The 18,967-nt window shown below is 30.3% G+C and overlaps 3 protein-coding genes across 9 annotated transcripts in view; 2 read left to right on the forward strand and 1 right to left on the reverse strand.

Moving 5' to 3' along the window:
- LOC119599609 (inositol-pentakisphosphate 2-kinase) overlaps window positions 1–5,711 on the reverse strand; it is a 98,673-nt gene extending 92,962 nt beyond the window's left edge. For 2 of the 7 annotated variants that reach the window (XM_037949453.1, XM_037949451.1), the window contains exon 1: window positions 3,891–4,142. The gene's annotated coding sequence lies outside the window, so the exon portion shown is untranslated. Of the gene's footprint in view, window positions 1–2,937; window positions 3,232–3,890; window positions 4,143–5,657 lie in introns of those variants that run through there. The other 5 variants (XM_037949449.1, XM_037949448.1, XM_037949450.1 and 2 more) reach the window with 5 other exon arrangements.
- On the forward strand, window positions 111–15,824 carry LOC119599608. Its single transcript, XM_037949446.1, has 4 exons — window positions 111–542; window positions 11,916–12,314; window positions 12,375–14,321; window positions 14,943–15,824. The coding sequence occupies exons 2-4, from the start codon at window positions 11,943–11,945 to the stop codon at window positions 15,408–15,410; spliced, it is 2,787 nt and encodes a 928-aa protein (XP_037805374.1). The 5' UTR covers window positions 111–542; window positions 11,916–11,942; the 3' UTR covers window positions 15,411–15,824.
- On the forward strand, window positions 4,950–11,108 carry LOC119599611 (phosphatidylinositol 4-phosphate 5-kinase type-1 alpha). The gene is made up of 2 exons (XM_037949455.1): window positions 4,950–5,570; window positions 7,628–11,108. The coding sequence occupies exon 2, from the start codon at window positions 7,644–7,646 to the stop codon at window positions 9,918–9,920; it is 2,277 nt and encodes a 758-aa protein (XP_037805383.1). The 5' UTR covers window positions 4,950–5,570; window positions 7,628–7,643; the 3' UTR covers window positions 9,921–11,108.
- Window positions 15,825–18,967: the final 3,143 nt, after the last annotated feature.

Below are 18,967 nucleotides of genomic sequence, written 5' to 3' on the forward strand. Positions count from 1 at the left end.
TCACTTCAGTGAGCAGTGCCGGTCTGAGCACAATTTGTTATCAATACAAATTTTAAATTCACTCAAAAATTGTTTACCTTTGAGTCGAAGGCATCTGAGTGCACGAGGGTAAAGAGTCTTAACACAACGTGATTAACATTGCTAAAGTGAAGACGTGTGCGCACGCTCGTTACAATTTTATTTTTCTAAAAACGGGGTTTTAGTTTGTGCGTGTTTTTTTAAAGGGGGTTAATAAGTTTGTTTACATCGGCTAGAACAATTAGAATACAATTAATTTAACATTTTAACAAAAAAAAAAAAAAAAAAACATTTGCCATTGAAAGTTAAAAAATAAAACATACACATAAATACAAATACTAAAGAACGTGTTGAAAATACTTTAAATAACAAGAGAAAAAAGAACGTTTTTATTGAAAACAAATTATTAAGATTCTATAAAACAAAGTGCAAGTTAACAATAATTGTGGAATACCTTGGATTACGAACGAGTATTGGATTACTTAAGCCAAACTTCAGTGGATAATTGTAGCTATAATTAAAAGGTAGGTTTAGTAAAAAATGTTGAGTCAAGTTTAAATTCTAAGTTAAAAAAAGGTTTCTTTAAAAATTTTTATGATTTCACAGGGAGCTAAAAAAGTGTGTATTTTATTTAAGTGTGTAAATAAAAGTCCTCATGATAAACTTTTAATTCCAAATATATGTATGTAGATATGTTATATGTATGTATATTCTTTTCATACATTCATAAAAGGTAAAAAGGGTTATTTTATGTTTTTTTAATAAAAAAAAAAAAATATGATTCGTCAGCAAAATATTTCATAAGCTTTTTTTATTGTCTTCTTAAAAATATTTGACATTTTTATTATTGCGCATATACATACATACATAATATGCACAATGTATTGAAACAGTTTCAATTCGTGTTATCAATACTCTTATCATTTATACAATTATTCATTCGCCCATTACAGAGCCCTTTTATTACATTTCAGATTATTATTACATATTATTTGATATTTAATAAGTCATAACGAATAAAAAAGCAACAAAATATATTCGAGTATTGAAAAGCCATACATTTTTTTGGTGTCATTATATTTTAAGTATGTCAGGGCGCATCAAATGAAGCCTATCTAGGTGGAGGTTAGAACTACTAAAAATTAAATTACTAACTATAGTTAAGATTGGAATTATACCTATACCTTTGTACATTTATAGTAATAATATGAATTTTGTGATAATTACGATTGTTTATTATGTGATGAATCATATTCAAATTTCAGCGAAACGTACATACAAACAAATATAAGAAGAAAAAAACACTCAACAACGACTTTTATAAATTCCTATAAGAATTTAAATGCATGAATAAAAGTTGGAAATACAAAATATGTACATATATATGTATTTGTATACTGACCAATGGATGTGGTATTTTAATTTTTTTTGCTTGGTTTTTTACTAATGTTTTCGTGTGGATCTAAGTTGAGATTCCCTCATCTAAGTGTGTATTTTTTAACATTTTATGTTTCAAACATTTAAAAACTGAATATTGAGCAATGAAATTATTAATTAACAATTTAAATTAAAATAAATTTAATGATAATACAAAATAAAAACTACATTTAATGAGAGTGTGAAAGCATTTATTTTATTTTTATTCAAATTAATATAAAAAAGATTTTTTATCACTTAAATATCAATTAGAAAATGATTTATATCAAAGCAACAAAAAAGGAAATAAAAACATCAAAACAGATTTAAAATATTTAAATTATTGGCAAAAAATCGATATAAAACAATAAAGCCTATTTTATTTATACATATTATTATATTTTTAATTTTCTTTATTTTTGGCAATTGCCATAAACACTTGTGCCACCAACATCTATACAAACATATATTTAACCATAAATCAATACAATGTCAAATAAATATTAAAATGGAAAACAAAAATAATAATAATAAACTAAATATAAAAAAATACACAACGATATTGGGTATTGGAACAAACATTCATAGTATGTACACAAATTGTTTATTAGGAAATATTGAACAAAAACAACAAAAAATGTGCCATGAATTTTTAAAATACATATACCTACATACATATGTATTTAAAAAAACTATTAAAAGAAAAGCTTTACTAATGTACAATGACACTACATGATATTATGTATTTTTTCCATTTTATTAGAAATACTATAAAACACAATTGACAAACAAACAGAACGTTTAGTTCAAAGTAATGAATTCAGTAACCACCATATTTGTAAATTTTAAAGTGAAAATATTTGAAATTTCTAATGACAGATAATCTTTTCTATTTAATTCTATTATTGACAAGTTTGAAAAAAGCCAAATTAAACAGTATGAACTAGTATTTATGTATGTCAGAACCTGTTAAGATTTTTTTATTAAAACTGACTTAAGTATTTATTTATTTATTTCTCTGGTCTGGGGGTTTTATCTCTACAATTAATAGTCAATAGAAAAGAAATCTTTATATGCCACCGTTACTTAATAAGAAATTAGCCATAATTATGGCAATAAATAGTTGACAAAACCAATAATCGAACCAAGAAAACAAAACTTGAAAACACAAATACGATTTAGAACTACTTACACATGTTTGTAAATATATAGTATGATGACCATTTATATTTATTTATGTATTTCGAAAAATCGTTTTAATAAGTCATTGTCCGTCCGCCTGGTCTGTTTGATATTCTATTCTTTTGCTCTAAATATGGCAAAAAAAAAAAGAAAAAGAACAATGTTGACATTTAATATCGAATCACTTAAATTACAATCATTTTCTTTGTATTTTTCAACGTACACTCTCATTCAAACATTCATATGTAAAAGTTTTTTCAAAAGAATTTTATAGAAAAAAAGTACAGAATAAATAAATTAAATAAATAAATAAACACTTACCGTGAATCATGAGAATGAGGCGAAGTCTATGTAATAATCATCGCAATCAGTACAACTGGCTTTAAAGATTTTAATTACATTGTTATTAAAATACATGTATGTCTGAATGTATTTTTGTGAATATAAACAAGTGTTTTTTTTTAAGACAATATTGAAACTTACTTAAAACTTTAGAAAATAATAATTTCAAATTATAAAGAATTTCATCACAAGGAAATGTTGAAGGATTTTTTTATACCTATAGAATCGTTATTTAGCTGCCGGGTTTTCATATTTCGAACATGGAATCGTTTGCTTATAAAGAGAATGTTTTTTTTATTCTTAACTAAATTATGGTATTTTAACCAAAATTTAGGCACATCTTAAGTTTTCAAAAGATTCATACATATACACTTTAGTATTTACTGTGAAATGTCTATTTAGACTGTTTTGATTTATTTGAAATCAAATAATCTAATCCAAAAAGGCTCAAGTATTTTTATGATTTAAAAAATTAAATAATTAAAATTCAACACAAGTTTCCGTGTTGGAATGTTCAACACTACACAATCATTAATACGAGTGCATACATACGTATTTACAACCAACAATAGTATAGAATAGCAACGAAACATTATTAGATTAACTTTTGAGCTAATAAAATTAGGAATAAGTATTTGTGTACGTATTTAATATATAAAAATGCATGTGCGTTTTTTTCGTTTGTTAATCAATGAATCGATTTTCTAGAAATTTGAAAAGCTAATTATTACTTCGGACGAAGTTCCAAACAAAGTAAATTTATGGATGACCCTCATATCTGGGAAGTTATAATATGCGGTCTTTAAACCATACACACTAAATGGCGAGCGGACTAAAGAACAATTTTAAGATGAGGATAGCGAACTACACTGGGTTTAGTTATATATTAGACAAAAAAAATAATTTAATGTTACCAACGTTGTAGTACCTACCATGTACTTATAGGTATCTAGAAAATTTTTCCCTAGCATGAATTCTTGTTAGAATGTGTAGTTGTTGTTTTTAACTTTTAATTGGATTATAATATTGTACAATGTTATACTGCGATATAAATAATTGAAACATGTAGTCATCTTTTTGTAATTTCACAAACTATTATTAAATTTTTATTTAATTACACAAAAGCACAAATATAGAAAAATATAAACCACAACAAACTTTATAAAAGAACACTGGTCTACAATGTGGACAATTTTAAGATTTATTGCAAATCTAGCGTTTTTTAACTATAAAAGGCGGGAAACATTAAAAGGAAAGTAGACAATATTGATTTTTTAAGAATAAGTTTTTCTATAAGTTTTAAAAATGCATCAAAACATTATTTATTATTTTCAAATCAGTTAGCAGCTTTATATGAATAATGTAAAGTTTTGTTGTTTATTTTAATTTTTTTTAAGTTTAATTTATATGCAAATTTCTTTCTGTTATCGTAAAGATATTTAAATTCAATAATAGATTTATTTTAATATAAATAAAGGCTTTTGTGTGTTTGTATACATTTTATAAAAATGTTTAAATTTATTAAAAGTGGGTTAAGATTTTATTCTCTTCTGGGTGTGAAGTTTGCTGATCTTTTATGTGTGTAGTTATATCCATAAATATATACATGTGTGTGGACGTGTTTGATCGAGATTTTCAGTGCATACCTATAACATTTAAATATTGAATTATCGAGAATTGCCAGTCAGTTTTTATTACCAAGACTATTACTATTTAGAAAAAATAAAACGTTCAGATACGTGACTAATCGACTATAATTCTGTTAGCAGTTTACTAATATTGATAACTATTCCATTCGGTGGTACTTCTCTACCCCAGTTCTGATCAAAATATGGCAACCTTCCATATTAATATATATAAAGTATATTACGTTTTACAACACTGAACATTGGATTATATCTATCTCTTTTATTCGCATTTTAAATTTAAACATAATGGATTTGCTCTCACTATCTGCTCTCTTTCAACAAACTTACTCGTCGCATTATCATAAAGCGCCTGTCATTTTAATAACGAAATTTTCATCGACGCAAACAACTCGTAAAACAGCTGCTAACGCGAAAAAATAATAATTAAATACATATTATTCTTTAAAATTTTAACAAGAAAACCATAAGAAGTATTTTATTAATATCACACAATAAAACATATTCAAAATACGAGTGTTTCAATCAAACGAAAACAAGAAGAACGCCCCTCCTATAAATGGTTTAATGGAAATTAAAAAAGACAAATATCTAATTCGTAAATACATATATATGTATGTATAAGTCATCATTAGCAAAAACATACTTTGGATATTGTATTATGGATAATAAATGAATAGTGGAAAAGAAATGTGATTAAAAAAAGATATACACTCTAGTCAGCTTTATTTGTTCGTCATTGCTCTTGCCAGTTTTTGTATTGGTGCTGTGTGTACGTGTGTTGGAGCCGTCTGCTCTTTTGTAAAAAAAGCAAAACAGAAAGACGAACTTGTTGCTTCATTCATTATTTTTACGTGAGACATCAAAGAAACGTTTTTACAAAATACTTATGATATTTACGATCGACCTAAATTTATTTGGTGGTCAAAATTTAATTTGTGAAAATTTTTGCAATTTCAAATAAAAGTGAGTAAAAATATTTAAAAAATTGTAAGTTATAACAATAAGAGAGAAACGATATTAATAAAACTACATTGTCAATCGGTACATTACCTGTCTTGCTGGAATATTTTTTTCCGAATTTCACTTTATTCACTAATTAAATATGAATGTCATAATTGTTAAGTGGTCGATTTGATAATTACATTAAAATATGCTCACAAATACATTGGAAATCAAGTTTCAATACAGCGTCAAAAGTACAATTTTTTGGCGAGTTATAAAGTCAGTGTTGTATTTTTACCCTTGAATAAACAATATTTTAGAGTTGCCACATTTGATTTTTTTTAAATAATACTTTTATAATGTCAATACATATGACAATTTTGATCTGTTTTAGCACAGTTCAATATCCAATAAAAATATTCCCCAATGAGCTTTTTGCTACTTTTGTCATATTTAGAAACCCTATGTTTTTCCATAAGATATAAATATGTTTCAAAACAAAAATGATTATTTTTTATAATTTATTTCTTGCCTTGTGTTGTCAACAAGGCTATGTACATACATACATACATATCTTCCCTAAAAACGCAAATGGCCCCAACTAAAAAAAAAATTCAAAATCATATTTTTCATTTAGGATTGTACCTATTGCAAAAAAAATACTCCGACTACCTAATTAGCTTTTTTAATAACAAAAATCGTTTTCAATTAAATAATTTTCAGAACAACTGATAAATATAACGTTAAACAATATGTCTTTTGAAGAAAAATAAATCGCGCTGAAAACGCGAAACTAAACTTTCCATTTTAAATAGTTTTGAGCTTTTGCAAAATGTTATACCTATAGCAACGTTTGTGTTTTAGGTGACGATATACATATGTACATATACATATTATGCATGGTCCATTTTTGTCCTCTATATGTGTTTGATGATAAAAATATCCAAAAGTTTTTAGAATCATTTATATTTTTTACGGGTTCACTGGTTTTTATACATATTTGTTGTATAATTTTATTTCGTTTTCACAAAAAAAAAAAAAACTTAATGGCAACTGAATAATCAGATACATAAATAAATTTCCTTTCAAATTGTTGTTCGTGATAGAGATTTTAAATTTTCTGAAGTAACTTTTTGCCTGTAAAAAATGTAACTAAAATAATTAAAAAGTCTCATTATCCACTTAATTGTATAAAATAATCTACAAGTGCATTATTTTTATTCAGTTCAGTCATTTAATTTACATCTTAAATTTATGCATTTTTATTCTAACTAATTTTATAAATATTTTCTATTATTGGCCGGCCGATTAATAACTTGTTTATACTCTTCATAAGAAGAATTTTTGGGGTAAAATGTAAACTGTGACTCATCATGCATCGTTAAACAACAACAAATTGAATAGGGTACAAAACAAAATAAAAATGGCATGGAGTCGTGATTGAATTGAATGATTTATATTATAAAACAGATATGTATTAAAACTTGTTAAGTTTATTCTAATTGTTTATAATACAATTCATGTAAAACAAAAAAGACAATAATAGCAATAAATCCGATACAAAGCTTTTAATTGTATATGAACAATAAAATGCGAGCAGCAACAGCACTCGCCAAGTTCAGCATGAGTAATTTATCTTGAATAGAATGTGAGAGAACCGCACATAAAATAATGATAATGAGAATTGAAAACACTCCTCAAAATTTATTACATATTTGGCTTTTTGTTGCTTGAGGGTATTTCCCCTGTACGAAACAAAAGTACAAAACATTACATACAATTGCCATTAATTAAAATTCAGAATGCATTTGTTTTATTAAATTTTTATACAATTCATTGTATATTTATGTTTTAACTGCAATATTATATTAAATATGTTTGGTTACACTTACATACATATATACATACGTTCTCGATACGGAAGTAGTTCCGTTTAAACGGCTTTTGACAAGCAACTTTTTCTTTTTTCGTAAACGTTTCTCTTTTTTTGTAAACTTACAAAGACGCAGTTTTGTGTGATTTCTTCGCTTTTTACCCAATTTGCCTTTTTCCTTTATTTTTGAAACGTCTATTTACAGCATTTTGAGCAGAGAAATGGCCAGCGAAATTGGTGTTATTGATTCTGTAGAATTAGAACCATTTAGACAACCAAACAATACCAAAATAAAAAATGATAATGATGATGATGATAATCTGGCCAGCACTTCGAACGCAACGAATGCAATGACCACTGCCACCTTAACTATATTAAAACCTAACTCAATGTCAGCAATATCTGCAGTTTCAGATAATGAAGAAACACATTTGAATCCCTACCCCTTGAGCACCCTGGCAGTTATGCCATCTACGTCGCGTCAACTTTTCAGTGAGGCAGCAAGTGCTCATGGCGGACATGAGACGACATCGTTTCTGCAGCAAGAGATAAGTCAACAGCAGAGACTCAAAAGTGCATCGTCGACATTGGACAAAAGTGTATCGCGAAATCCGTCTTCAGCGGGGAAGCATGAGAAGAAAATCGGCCATCGTCGTGTGGACGACGAGGGCGAAGTGACTTATAAGAAAATCCAAAGTAAACAGATAATGGGTTCCATACAGCTGGGTATTCAACACACGGTGGGAAGTTTGGCTTCAAAACCAAAGAGGGATTTACTAATGAATGATTTCTTTGAAATGGAAACGATTTCATTTCCGCCCGACGGCTCTTCTATTACTCCTGCCCATCATTATAGTGAATTTCGTTTCAAGGTTTACGCTCCAATAGCTTTTCGTTATTTTCGAGATCTATTTGGCATAGCGCCAGATGATTTTCTAATGTCCATGTGTGCTGCTCCTCTGCGACAGCTATCGAATCCTGGAGCTTCCGGCTCAATCTTCTATTTAACCGATGATGACGAGTTCATAATCAAGACTGTTCAAAAGAAGGAATGTGAATTTCTCCAGAAACTATTACCAGGTTATTATATGAATCTTTCCCAAAACCCACGCACCTTGCTGCCAAAATTCTTTGGGCTCTATTGCTTTCACTATAATGCTAAAAATGTCCGACTGGTGGCCATGAACAATTTGCTGCCATCAGACATTAAAATGCATGCGAAATACGACTTAAAAGGATCAACATTCCGGCGAAAAGCCTCAAAGGCAGAACGACAAAAAGCCAGTCCCACCTACAAGGATTTAGATTTTATGGAACATCATCCGAACGGTATCTTCTTGGAGACAGATAAATACAATGCACTTATTAAGACCATACAGAGGGACTGTATGGTTTTGGAAAGTTTTCAAATAATGGATTATTCTCTGCTAGTGGGTATACACAATCTCGATTTGGCAGCCAAAGAGAAGAGAGAAGAGCGCATTCGTAATGCCAGAGCCAAATTGCAAAGGGCTGATGAGATTCGAGAAGCAGACGAAGCCCCTGAAGCAGATCAAGTGTACAATGCTGCTGCTTCGAGTTCTGCAGCGGCAGGCTCCGCTTTGAATCGTTCGCGCAGCATGAATCGCCATCGATTAGTGGCTCATTCAACGGCGATGGAATCCATTACCGCAGACATAGACACGCCCTTTGAAGAGGACGAGGACATACCCGCAGGTGGCATCCCCGCCAGATCAGAAAATGATGAGCGTTTGATATTATACATCGGTATCATTGATATTTTGCAATCTTATCGCTTGGAAAAGAAACTGGAGCACACTTTTAAAGCCATTATATACAATGGAGACACCGTTTCGGTATGCCGTCCATCATTCTATGCCCAACGTTTCCAGAATTTCATGGGTAAAACAGTGTTTAAGAAAACACCAACATTTCCACTGAAGCATTCCCCTTCAAAACGAAAGACATCGAATGCCACTGCGCGCACGCCTCAGAGAACGCCATCGCAAAGTGTTAGTTCAAACAGACCGCCTTTCATGTCTGGATCATCAACGCCTCCACCGGCATTCGATGATATATCTGAAGAAGATATAACAGCTAATTCATCAACGGCTGTCCGAGTTTCATCGCATTCGCGAAATTTAATGCCACAGAAATCATACATGTCCTCTCATCGCAGTACCCTGGGCAGCACCACTGACGACTACAGCGATGACGATTTAGCGTCGACTACTGGCAGTACTCGCTCTCCCATGCAAAGAAAAAGGGCCCAATTACATTTATCGAAAACTAATGTCCATGTAACCACTGTGGGTTGCATTGAAGACCAACCATCTCCCAATCAGCCTCATCAACAGCCCGATCATAAACAATCGGATGAGGGCATAGAACAAGACGTTGATGGTAAAAAAGTAATCACCACAAAATCAACCTTCATACAGGCCAAACAAGAACAAATCTACACATCCACTTTAGTTGTTAACGATGTGGTGAGATGATGGCCTCAGTCTTCCTAAAGCTCCTCTCTGGAGAGACGAAAGTCTAATCCCTTTGGTGATTTCAAAAATTACTTTTTGTTTTTAACTTGCTGTTCGTTCTTCCACTTCTATGAAATGAACTAAACAGTTATCGCTTCGTTTTCTCCATGAAAATGTTCATATCATAAATCAAGAAAATCTTTACTTACTTACATACAAACTTATTATTAGCAAGAATTATTATTTGTTTTTCTTAAAGCTTTTCATCATTACCTTCTGCTTCTTATAACATTTATTTGCGTTCAGCAGAATGAAAACCAAAACAAAAATTCAACTCTAAAAGAAGTGCTCTTAATAAACGCGAAAACAAAAGCAAAACATTGTTAACAATTTATAGTTTTAGTCGAAATCATATCTACTTCTACAACTATTTCTAATAATTCTACTAACAACTAACGCCCGCACATATACAGACATACATACATATATAAATTAAAACAAACAAACAAACTTTACAACAAGGACTTTCATTTTTAATGTTCATTTATCCTTTTATTCATGCTTTACAAATTGTTTTCCTCTTTTGTTTTAGTCCTTTTTCATTATTTATTCTAGTTGCTTTTTTATTATTGTCTTTTGTTTGTTTTTCGTATTATTACTTGTATTATTTAAGTTCAGTTTCAATTTACAAAATGTGATGATTTGTTAGAAATGAATTTTCCTTCTACTTTATGTTTGTGTTTCAATAAACCAAAAAAAAAAAAAAAAACAGTATTTCTTCATGTTTTAATTTAAAAGTTATTAAAAAGCAAATTAAATATCATACATACAAACATCTTTTAAATAATATATTTAATCAGAAAATCTTTGAGGTTTGAGAATGAAATGTTTAATTTCTAACGTAAATTTACCACACACATGTATATTCTAGTTATTTTAAAACTAATAGAAAATTTATTATTACTCACCATTTAATTAAATTTAAATCAGGGGTGATTTGTGAAAGTTATATTATTATTATTATATTATTAAAAAAAATCTTTGGAAAACATTATTTTATGCTTTAATGTATAGAACAAATAAATATCGACATCAAACATATATAATTGTATAAAATACTAATAACAATAACTACAATAGTAATGTAGTTTATACATACTATTAATTTAGTATCTGTATTTAATAAAAAACAAATACATATAACGAAAAAAATTCAATAAATTACCAAATGTAGTTTTATTTAAATATTTCTGTTTAAGGATAACGTATAAATAATTTAAAATACCAAATTAAATTAAATTTAGAATGATTTGGAAAATGGGAAAACATCATAAGGCGTATTTTCTATGAACAATCAACAGTAGTTCTGGGAGGCGAGATAAATAAAAAGTGTTAAGAATACAACAGTTTTTATTTCAGCTTCAAATTATGTTATAATCCTTGCAAAACTGCAATTACTTGAAATCTGTTGCTCATAAAACTATTACGTTTACAAAGTAAATCTTACTGATTAGTGTAGCTACATATATACATAAAAAGAGGGACAAAGGATGGGGCTAAAAGCGAGAAAAGGATAATCTAACATAAATTTTATGGAAATGTAAAGATTCTCTAAACAACTATTTACAATTTACTTATTCATACTAACGAGAAGTTTAAGCCACTAATGGCGCAGATAGTTGGATGCTTAACATTAAACTAAATAAAAGAGAATGTTCCAAAAAATCCATCCACTTAAACTGCCACTATTACTATAACACTTCGCAAGTCAAACCGTAATCAGCTTCCCTTTAGAGTAGTTTTGCATTTACTATATCGTGCTCTTCCTCCGTCTCTTTGTCGAGTAATCTTTGGTTGCACAGCATTTATTTTTTCTTGCTGTGACGAACAACACTTTAACTCCAACAATTTGGAAAGAAGAAATGAATAGAAAATGGCAAAAATACAAGTACTTGTAAATATTTTCAGTAACAAGTTTATTTATCTAACATTCTTTCTTTCAATTTTTGCTTACAGGGATTTACACACACTTCAGTGATTGAGATGGCTTTTCAACGTAGTTACAGTAAAGTCTGGTGGGGTTCCGATGATAATCAGTTACCCGGCATGAATGTCATGAATTCAGCCAACCAGCACTTGCTCAATACAAACCCAAACACTGTGAGTTTAACAAGTGGTGGCTTGTATTCATATTTTAGTCAACAGCAGAATCCGCAACAACAACAAAGAAGTCATCATCAACAGACACAACAAAAGTACCAACAATTTGGCGGGATTGCTTACCACTCCTTGGATTTAAATCAGTTCAAATCCTACGGTGGCAATTTATCGCGTATTCAAGAAGTGGAAGACGAACACAACATATCAAAATTGTCTTGGGAAAGACATGATAGTCCTGGCAGCTTGAGATCACAAGTAAGTAGTTGGAAGCAATTACCACATAAACAAAAATTAAATGTATTATATTTTTTCCAGGATTCCGGGTTTTCCGATAATGATGAATTTCACAGTACTCGAAGCTTAAGTGGTCGATCTTCGAAAACCTCCTCTCCCAGTAGCAAGTCAATGAGAAGTTCTAAGAGTGACATTGGTTCACCGACTTCCGTGCGAACAGTTGAAACACCGCCAACAGTTATTAGACGTACGGGAAACTCAGAATTTTACACACCACTGGTCAATGTATCTAGACGCATTTCATTCTCTTTCTCGGCAACACCCAATAAAAATACACAAAACCTTGAGGACGATGATGGATCATCTTTGATGGCTAAATTGGATAGTATGCAGTTGATGGCAGAATCGCCTTTACCCAAGAAATTGGAGTTTGATGACTCGAACACAACACATAGTAGTGATGCTGTTTCGCCCATTAAAGGAAATAATCCCAGAATTAAAAAACGTAAAAAGGTTCAGCGTAAAGCTACTTCACCATTATCGGCGGCCCATAAACGCATTCAAAAACTGAGCAATGACATGGATGAAGAGGAAGAGGATAGTGATTTGGATACTTCATTGGTACCAGAGTACAATAACGAAACAGTATATTTAGGTGGAGCGCCAACATGTTCCACACCACCACCACCATACAACAATGAAACTGTTGTCCTTGGTGGGCCCATGGAATCCAGTTATAATAGCATTACAATGGAAGAACAAGGAATTTCTCCCTTACGCCTTAATGCCAGATTCAGCGGCAACACCAGCACTCCGAAAACATTAAAAATTCATAAACCTGCTTGCACTCTTCCCTCATTATTCGCCTGTCAAGAATATGACAATACGCTATTGAATGGTCATACAGAGGATGTGCAAACGTGGTTAGATGACCTGCGCATGTCCTATGACCACGAAGTAATGTCCACACTACAAACAAAATCAATAGCTCAGGAAGCTTTCAAAAACTTACAAATCACAACAAATACAGTAGCCAAGTTTATAAGGCAACTGCAGCAGAAAGCCCTTTCCATGCAAGGCTCGTTTGAAAAAGTAGAACGTATGCTAGGTGGTGCCCAAAATGTTTCCCTGCAAGACGCTCTAACGGGATCCTTGCAACTATTAGATCACGTTTCTGAATTCACTCTCATCCTGGAACGCAGATCGGTTTTCTTTGCCGATTCACGCTTGGAGCGAAAGCGCTACGAGGACTACTTAGATCAAATACGCATGGTCAATAAGGACACTCGCTACTCTCTGGAGAATCATCACTACATCAATCTGGAGTCTTTGTTAGAAGACTTGCAAGTTTTGAAGCGTATTCTTCTAATCAGCGTACAACAAGTGTATGAAAAACTTGTGCGTATTCTTGTGATCAGTGTGGAAAATGGTCGTTGCGATCTGATGTTGAAAGCTAACATTAATATGATTGCGACCCTTATGAACATCGATTATGATGGTTTTGCTTCGCTCACCAATGCCTTCGTGCAAACAGAGGCTGTGAGAACGTTGCTGGTAGTTTGTTTGGATCACAAATTGAGTTCGGTAAGAGCTCAAGCACTAAGAGCTCTGGCCACCATCTGCTGTGCTCCCGAGCCGATTGCTCAGTTGGGTTCTTGTGGGGGCATTGAAATTATACGAGACATTTTGCAAGTGGCTGGCGCTCAAAAACCAAAAAATGACATAAAACGGGGTGATATGGAGAGACGCGAAGCTGTATCGCTATTGACCCAAATCACAGCTGCCTGGCATGGTCCAGAGCACAAAGTTAGTGGCTTGAAAGGCTGCATTGAGACTATTGTAGAAGGCCTCACTCAACTCTTGATATTCACTGAATGCCCGCAAACTTTGCTTTTGTGTACGGCAGCCTTGAATAATCTATCACGCATGGAAATCACTTCCCACTACTCCATTATGTCACACGAGACTATTTTCAAATTGATAACTACCATGGAGCAGAGAGACAAAGGCATAAACGTGTTCCTCTATGTAAGTATTTTTATATGTATTTCATATAATTGTATTTCAAATGTACGTATTATGTACATTGTACATACATATGTACATATATTGTATATTTGTTATGTAGGTACATCATGCTCGTAAATTTTACACAATCATTTCAATTGCACCATTTTTGAAAAATATTCAATTTTATTGAAAGCTTTTTTTACAAGCATTCTTATTATACAAACGAAATACTAACATTAAATATGGACCCTTAAAATTAACTTGACTTGCAACTTACAACAGGATCCATAAAATATATTCTCTCCTACTAAAAGGATGGGGAGAACAAACGATATTATGTTGCCTGAGTATAAAGTTTGTGAAATTTATTTGAAACATTTGTTTAGCAATTTTTCTTCAATCTTTGGCACGTTGTTTTCATCCGTTTACTTGAGAATATTAAGAATTTTATTTTCCATCACCCTCCCTCCATTTAGTTTCTTACTTTTTCCTACATACATACATTCACATTTGCCTACTTATTGATGAAGTAGTGAATGAACTACAACAATTTGTATCTATAGATTTAAGTTTCTTACAAATAAAACCTGTGTGTATAATAAAATTTCATCATCGCTTTGTAACTTTTTTCTTTTGCAGGAACAAATCGTTGCCATGCTGTACAATATGTCTCTGAATAAGAAATGCCACAGCCATTTGGTCAATGCCGGTATCATAAATTTCATCACGTACGCATACGAAACGGAATTCTTTAAGAGCTACAATTCTCGTGGCGAAAGCGAAGCCCAAAAACGTTGTATCAAAACAATTTTGCACACATTGACACGTCTAGTACAGGACTCTGTCTTGGGAATGGAACTGCTGGAGCAACAGAAGCACATGCCATCCTCCTTATTCTTCAAACTGAATTCAACACTGGATACAAAACAACAATTGTTCTCACTGGATGCAAATTCTAATCGTGACATTTCTTTCCTAACCCACCAGCTATTGCAGCAGGCAAAAAACGAACGAGATGAACAATTACAACACAAACTACATCCAGAACATGCGGAAAAAGGAAAGAAATTTAAAATGCAACTACAACGTCAGGAAAGTTATGTTTAACAAAAAACACAGACAACCTGCCCACACGAAATGATATTTACTCACGGGTTCTTAAGATGAACAATGGACGAACTAAACAAAAACAACAACATCAGCAGCAGGAAAAAGAATCAACCTAGGATTTGAATTCACGAATACACACAAAGACAGTGAGTGATTCAAGTTCAGTCAGGAGAGCAACGTCACGTTCCGTCAGCCACGTTTAAGCGTTTACTTAAACGTGCAGAAAAGTCATACAAGTTTTTAGTTTTTTTTTTTATTTCTGACTCTGTTTTTGCTTTTTCTACTAACATTTAAGGTTCAATTACAACAGAAAAATACAACTTTTATTTATTTCTTATTCGCCCAGAAATTTGCATAGAAAGAAAAAAATGTAAAAATCCAAGAGTTGTTTCTGAACCAAAAAAAAAAAAAGCAAGAAACCAGGGAGAAGTAAAAATATTAAAAAGAACAACAATTATATGTACATTCCTTTAGGATTTGACAATTTATTGTATTTAATAAATTTTGTTTCAAGTCTTGTTTAGAGAATAAAATACAAAACAAAAACTCTAAAATTAAAAAATGTAAAATACAATTTTATATTTCTAATTTTATAAACATATGTATATAAAGTATACTTTTGTAGTATGTATAAGCTATAGTCATTTTTGTGCCAAATATATTTCTATAATTTTTATAAAATAATAATATTTATGAAAAAATTTTAATATTAATGAATGAATTGTTTAATGTAAAATAAAAAAAACATTTGGAAATATGTCTATTTTAAAAACAAAAATAAGAAATACATCGTATTATATAAAAAATCAATATTAGCATATTTTTATTTGGAAACAGGGTTAAAAATTTGATGTTAAGATCATGGCGAGAATTTCACTATGTTTAAAAACTTCTGTTTGGCATTAAGAGTTCCATTTCGCTTTAAACTCTCGTATTTGCTATTTAAACAATATATTTTCATGGCTTAAACTTAAGAAACACTTGGGGATCTCTTTCAAGAATAAAAAATTAAATTTTATAATATTAAACGATTTTATTAAAAATAATGTCCCTTTGAAATGCATGAATGAATGAAGGCGAGAAACCTTAAATCATATTTATTCATAAAACGTAGAAAAAAGAATACAATGTATTAAAAGTATACATACATATTTATGTATGTATATGTCCAAGGTAAATGAAAAAAGACAAACTACTCTTGTATGTCACTTAAAATGAAATGTAATTTTAATTTTTTCCATTAATCATGCCTACTAGAGGAGAGTTTAATTTAAATTTATATGCCAGAGAGAACTAAACAATAAACAAATTCTGCTATAATAAAAAATACGAAACAAAAAATTTCTTTCAATATATTTCATAAATGTATCTCTCATTTACAACAAGACTGACACACTCCAAAAGAATGTACGTTTCGAGGAAAACGGCTCTGAATATTTTATGACATTTCATAATTTCTTAAATAAATTATAAAGAAATCATGGGATTTGAAAAATTAAACGAGATTTAGATAGTAAAGGTTAATAAACCGTTTATAAAATATTTTTTTTTATAAACTGTTTATAAAATAAAAATTTTTTATGAATGTTTAATTATGAATATTCGTATAACCATGACTTTTAGTTTAAACATTTAAAATCAAAAATACATCTCGCACCGAAAATAGTAGAAATTTTTGAAAATAGATAAAACTAAATGAAAAACCTTAGAAGGGCATATATTTTATATTATTCAGTTCAAAATATCCGAATTTTGAATTTTGCTAGTCTTGTAGTAAATAAACGATATGTATTTTTATATGTATGCATTTATGTATGTGTATGTGTGTAAGATATTTTTGTAATTTTAATAAAATTTTTCCATGACCACTACCTGAGTTTATTAAACATATACATACACACATACACGGTGAAACCTTAAACTTTTCTCATCAACATACTGAGGGTGAACTTTTTATTGTGAGAATGGTTTTTAAAAATTTCCCTGCCAGCAATTTTGTAGTCGACTACGAGAAAAATTCACTTCTAGTTTACTTTTACATACTGACTATAAGCTAACTACAATATAATGCAGAGCTGTCCCGAAATTTTGTATTTGGCAACGTAAAGAACCGACTTTTAAATACTAACTACAAGCTAACCATAATGTAATGCAGAAGTGCCTCAAAATTATCTGGAGAGAATTAATTGTATTTCAACATGTTTTCTCTTGTTTCTCTATTATTATGATTTTATTTGTTAACTTTAGTAGACTGACTATAAACAAAAAACAATGTAATGCAGAAATATTCCAAAATTTTGTATTTATTAACGTAAACAACTGACTTTTAAAGACTAGCTACAAGCTAACTATCATATAATGCGGGAGTACCCCAAAATTATCTGGAGAGCATTTTGTTTCGACATGTTTTCTCATGTTTCTTTATTATTTGGAATTTTGTTTTACATTTTTGTCATTTTCTTGTATACGTTGTGAAATTAGAGTCAGTAAATTGGAAAAATTAATTATGAAAGGTTAAATATTTCAAAACTCGGTCCCTAAATTCTAAATTCTGCTGATTAATACTGTAAATATAATACATTAACAGTTAACACCACACATAACATTTTAAAATTTATTTTAGATTTGGATCAATGGGAATCATGGAAATAATGAACAAATCATTCATAATTTTATGGATACCGGTGTTATTATTAGTTCCCATGCAGAAAACTGATGTCTATTAATTTTAACAAACTAATATCATAACTTGTATTAAAGCGAAATGCAATTTAGATAACTAGTAGTTAAATTTTAAATATATTTAATTAAAATGTAATTAATTAATACAGTAGGGAATACAAAAGAAAACTATTACTTGACTTTTCTGCAACTAACTTTAAGTTAGTTAATAAAGAGATACCTTTAAGCTAATTTTTTAGTAACTAACTTTAAGCTGGTTGAAAAGTCATGCAGAATCGGACAATTGACTACTGCGTAGGACATCGCCATGTAAAAATAGTCAGTTGGCACCATTAAAAATAATCCAAGAATCAACCATAACTAGTTGATGAAAAAGTCGGCATTTAATGCATTTAAAGTTAGTTGAGTTGCTGGCAGGGTTCTTTTAGAATTTCGTTTGTATCAAGCCTAAAGTTATGCTATATTAGAGGTTATTATTTATAATATTCTGTTTTGTTGTACTTTCTTCTTATCAGGCATGAATAATTGAGTTTTAAAATGGTAACGAACTCAAACAGATTAAAATTCACTTTAATTTGAAAGTAATGAAAAAGTTTTCTTGAGAAATTTGACTCAAAAGACAAATCAATATTTGTTTTTTAAATTTTGTATTGAGAATTTGGACCTACTTTCGATTAATAAATGCTGTTAACGTGACCAAAGGAATCAGTGTCCGGAACATAATACATATTTGGATCCGATATTTAATTTTTTTAATTGATTTTTAAATTCATTTAGCACTTAGTTCGGAAGAAAGTGCATACATATGTATATACAACAAGACCGGCATAAATAAAAAACTTCGTTTTGTGTAAAATATAACATTTTATGAC

This window comes from Lucilia sericata, unplaced genomic scaffold (genome assembly GCF_015586225.1).
Source record: "Lucilia sericata isolate MDLA Ls3-8-SP2 unplaced genomic scaffold, ASM1558622v1 Contig000083F_arrow, whole genome shotgun sequence".
Classification (NCBI taxonomy): domain Eukaryota; kingdom Metazoa; phylum Arthropoda; class Insecta; order Diptera; family Calliphoridae; genus Lucilia; species Lucilia sericata.

Coding starts and splice junctions, on each gene's coding strand:
- LOC119599611 (XM_037949455.1), top strand. CDS start 7,644: ATGGCCAGCGAAATTGGTGTTATTGATTCTGTAGAATTAGAACCATTT.
- LOC119599608 (XM_037949446.1), top strand. CDS start 11,943: ATGGCTTTTCAACGTAGTTACAGTAAAGTCTGGTGGGGTTCCGATGAT. Junction 12,315..12,374: donor CTGGCAGCTTGAGATCACAA/GTAAGTAGTTGG, acceptor TATTTTTTCCAG/GATTCCGGGTTTTCCGATAA. Junction 14,322..14,942: donor GCATAAACGTGTTCCTCTAT/GTAAGTATTTTT, acceptor TTTCTTTTGCAG/GAACAAATCGTTGCCATGCT.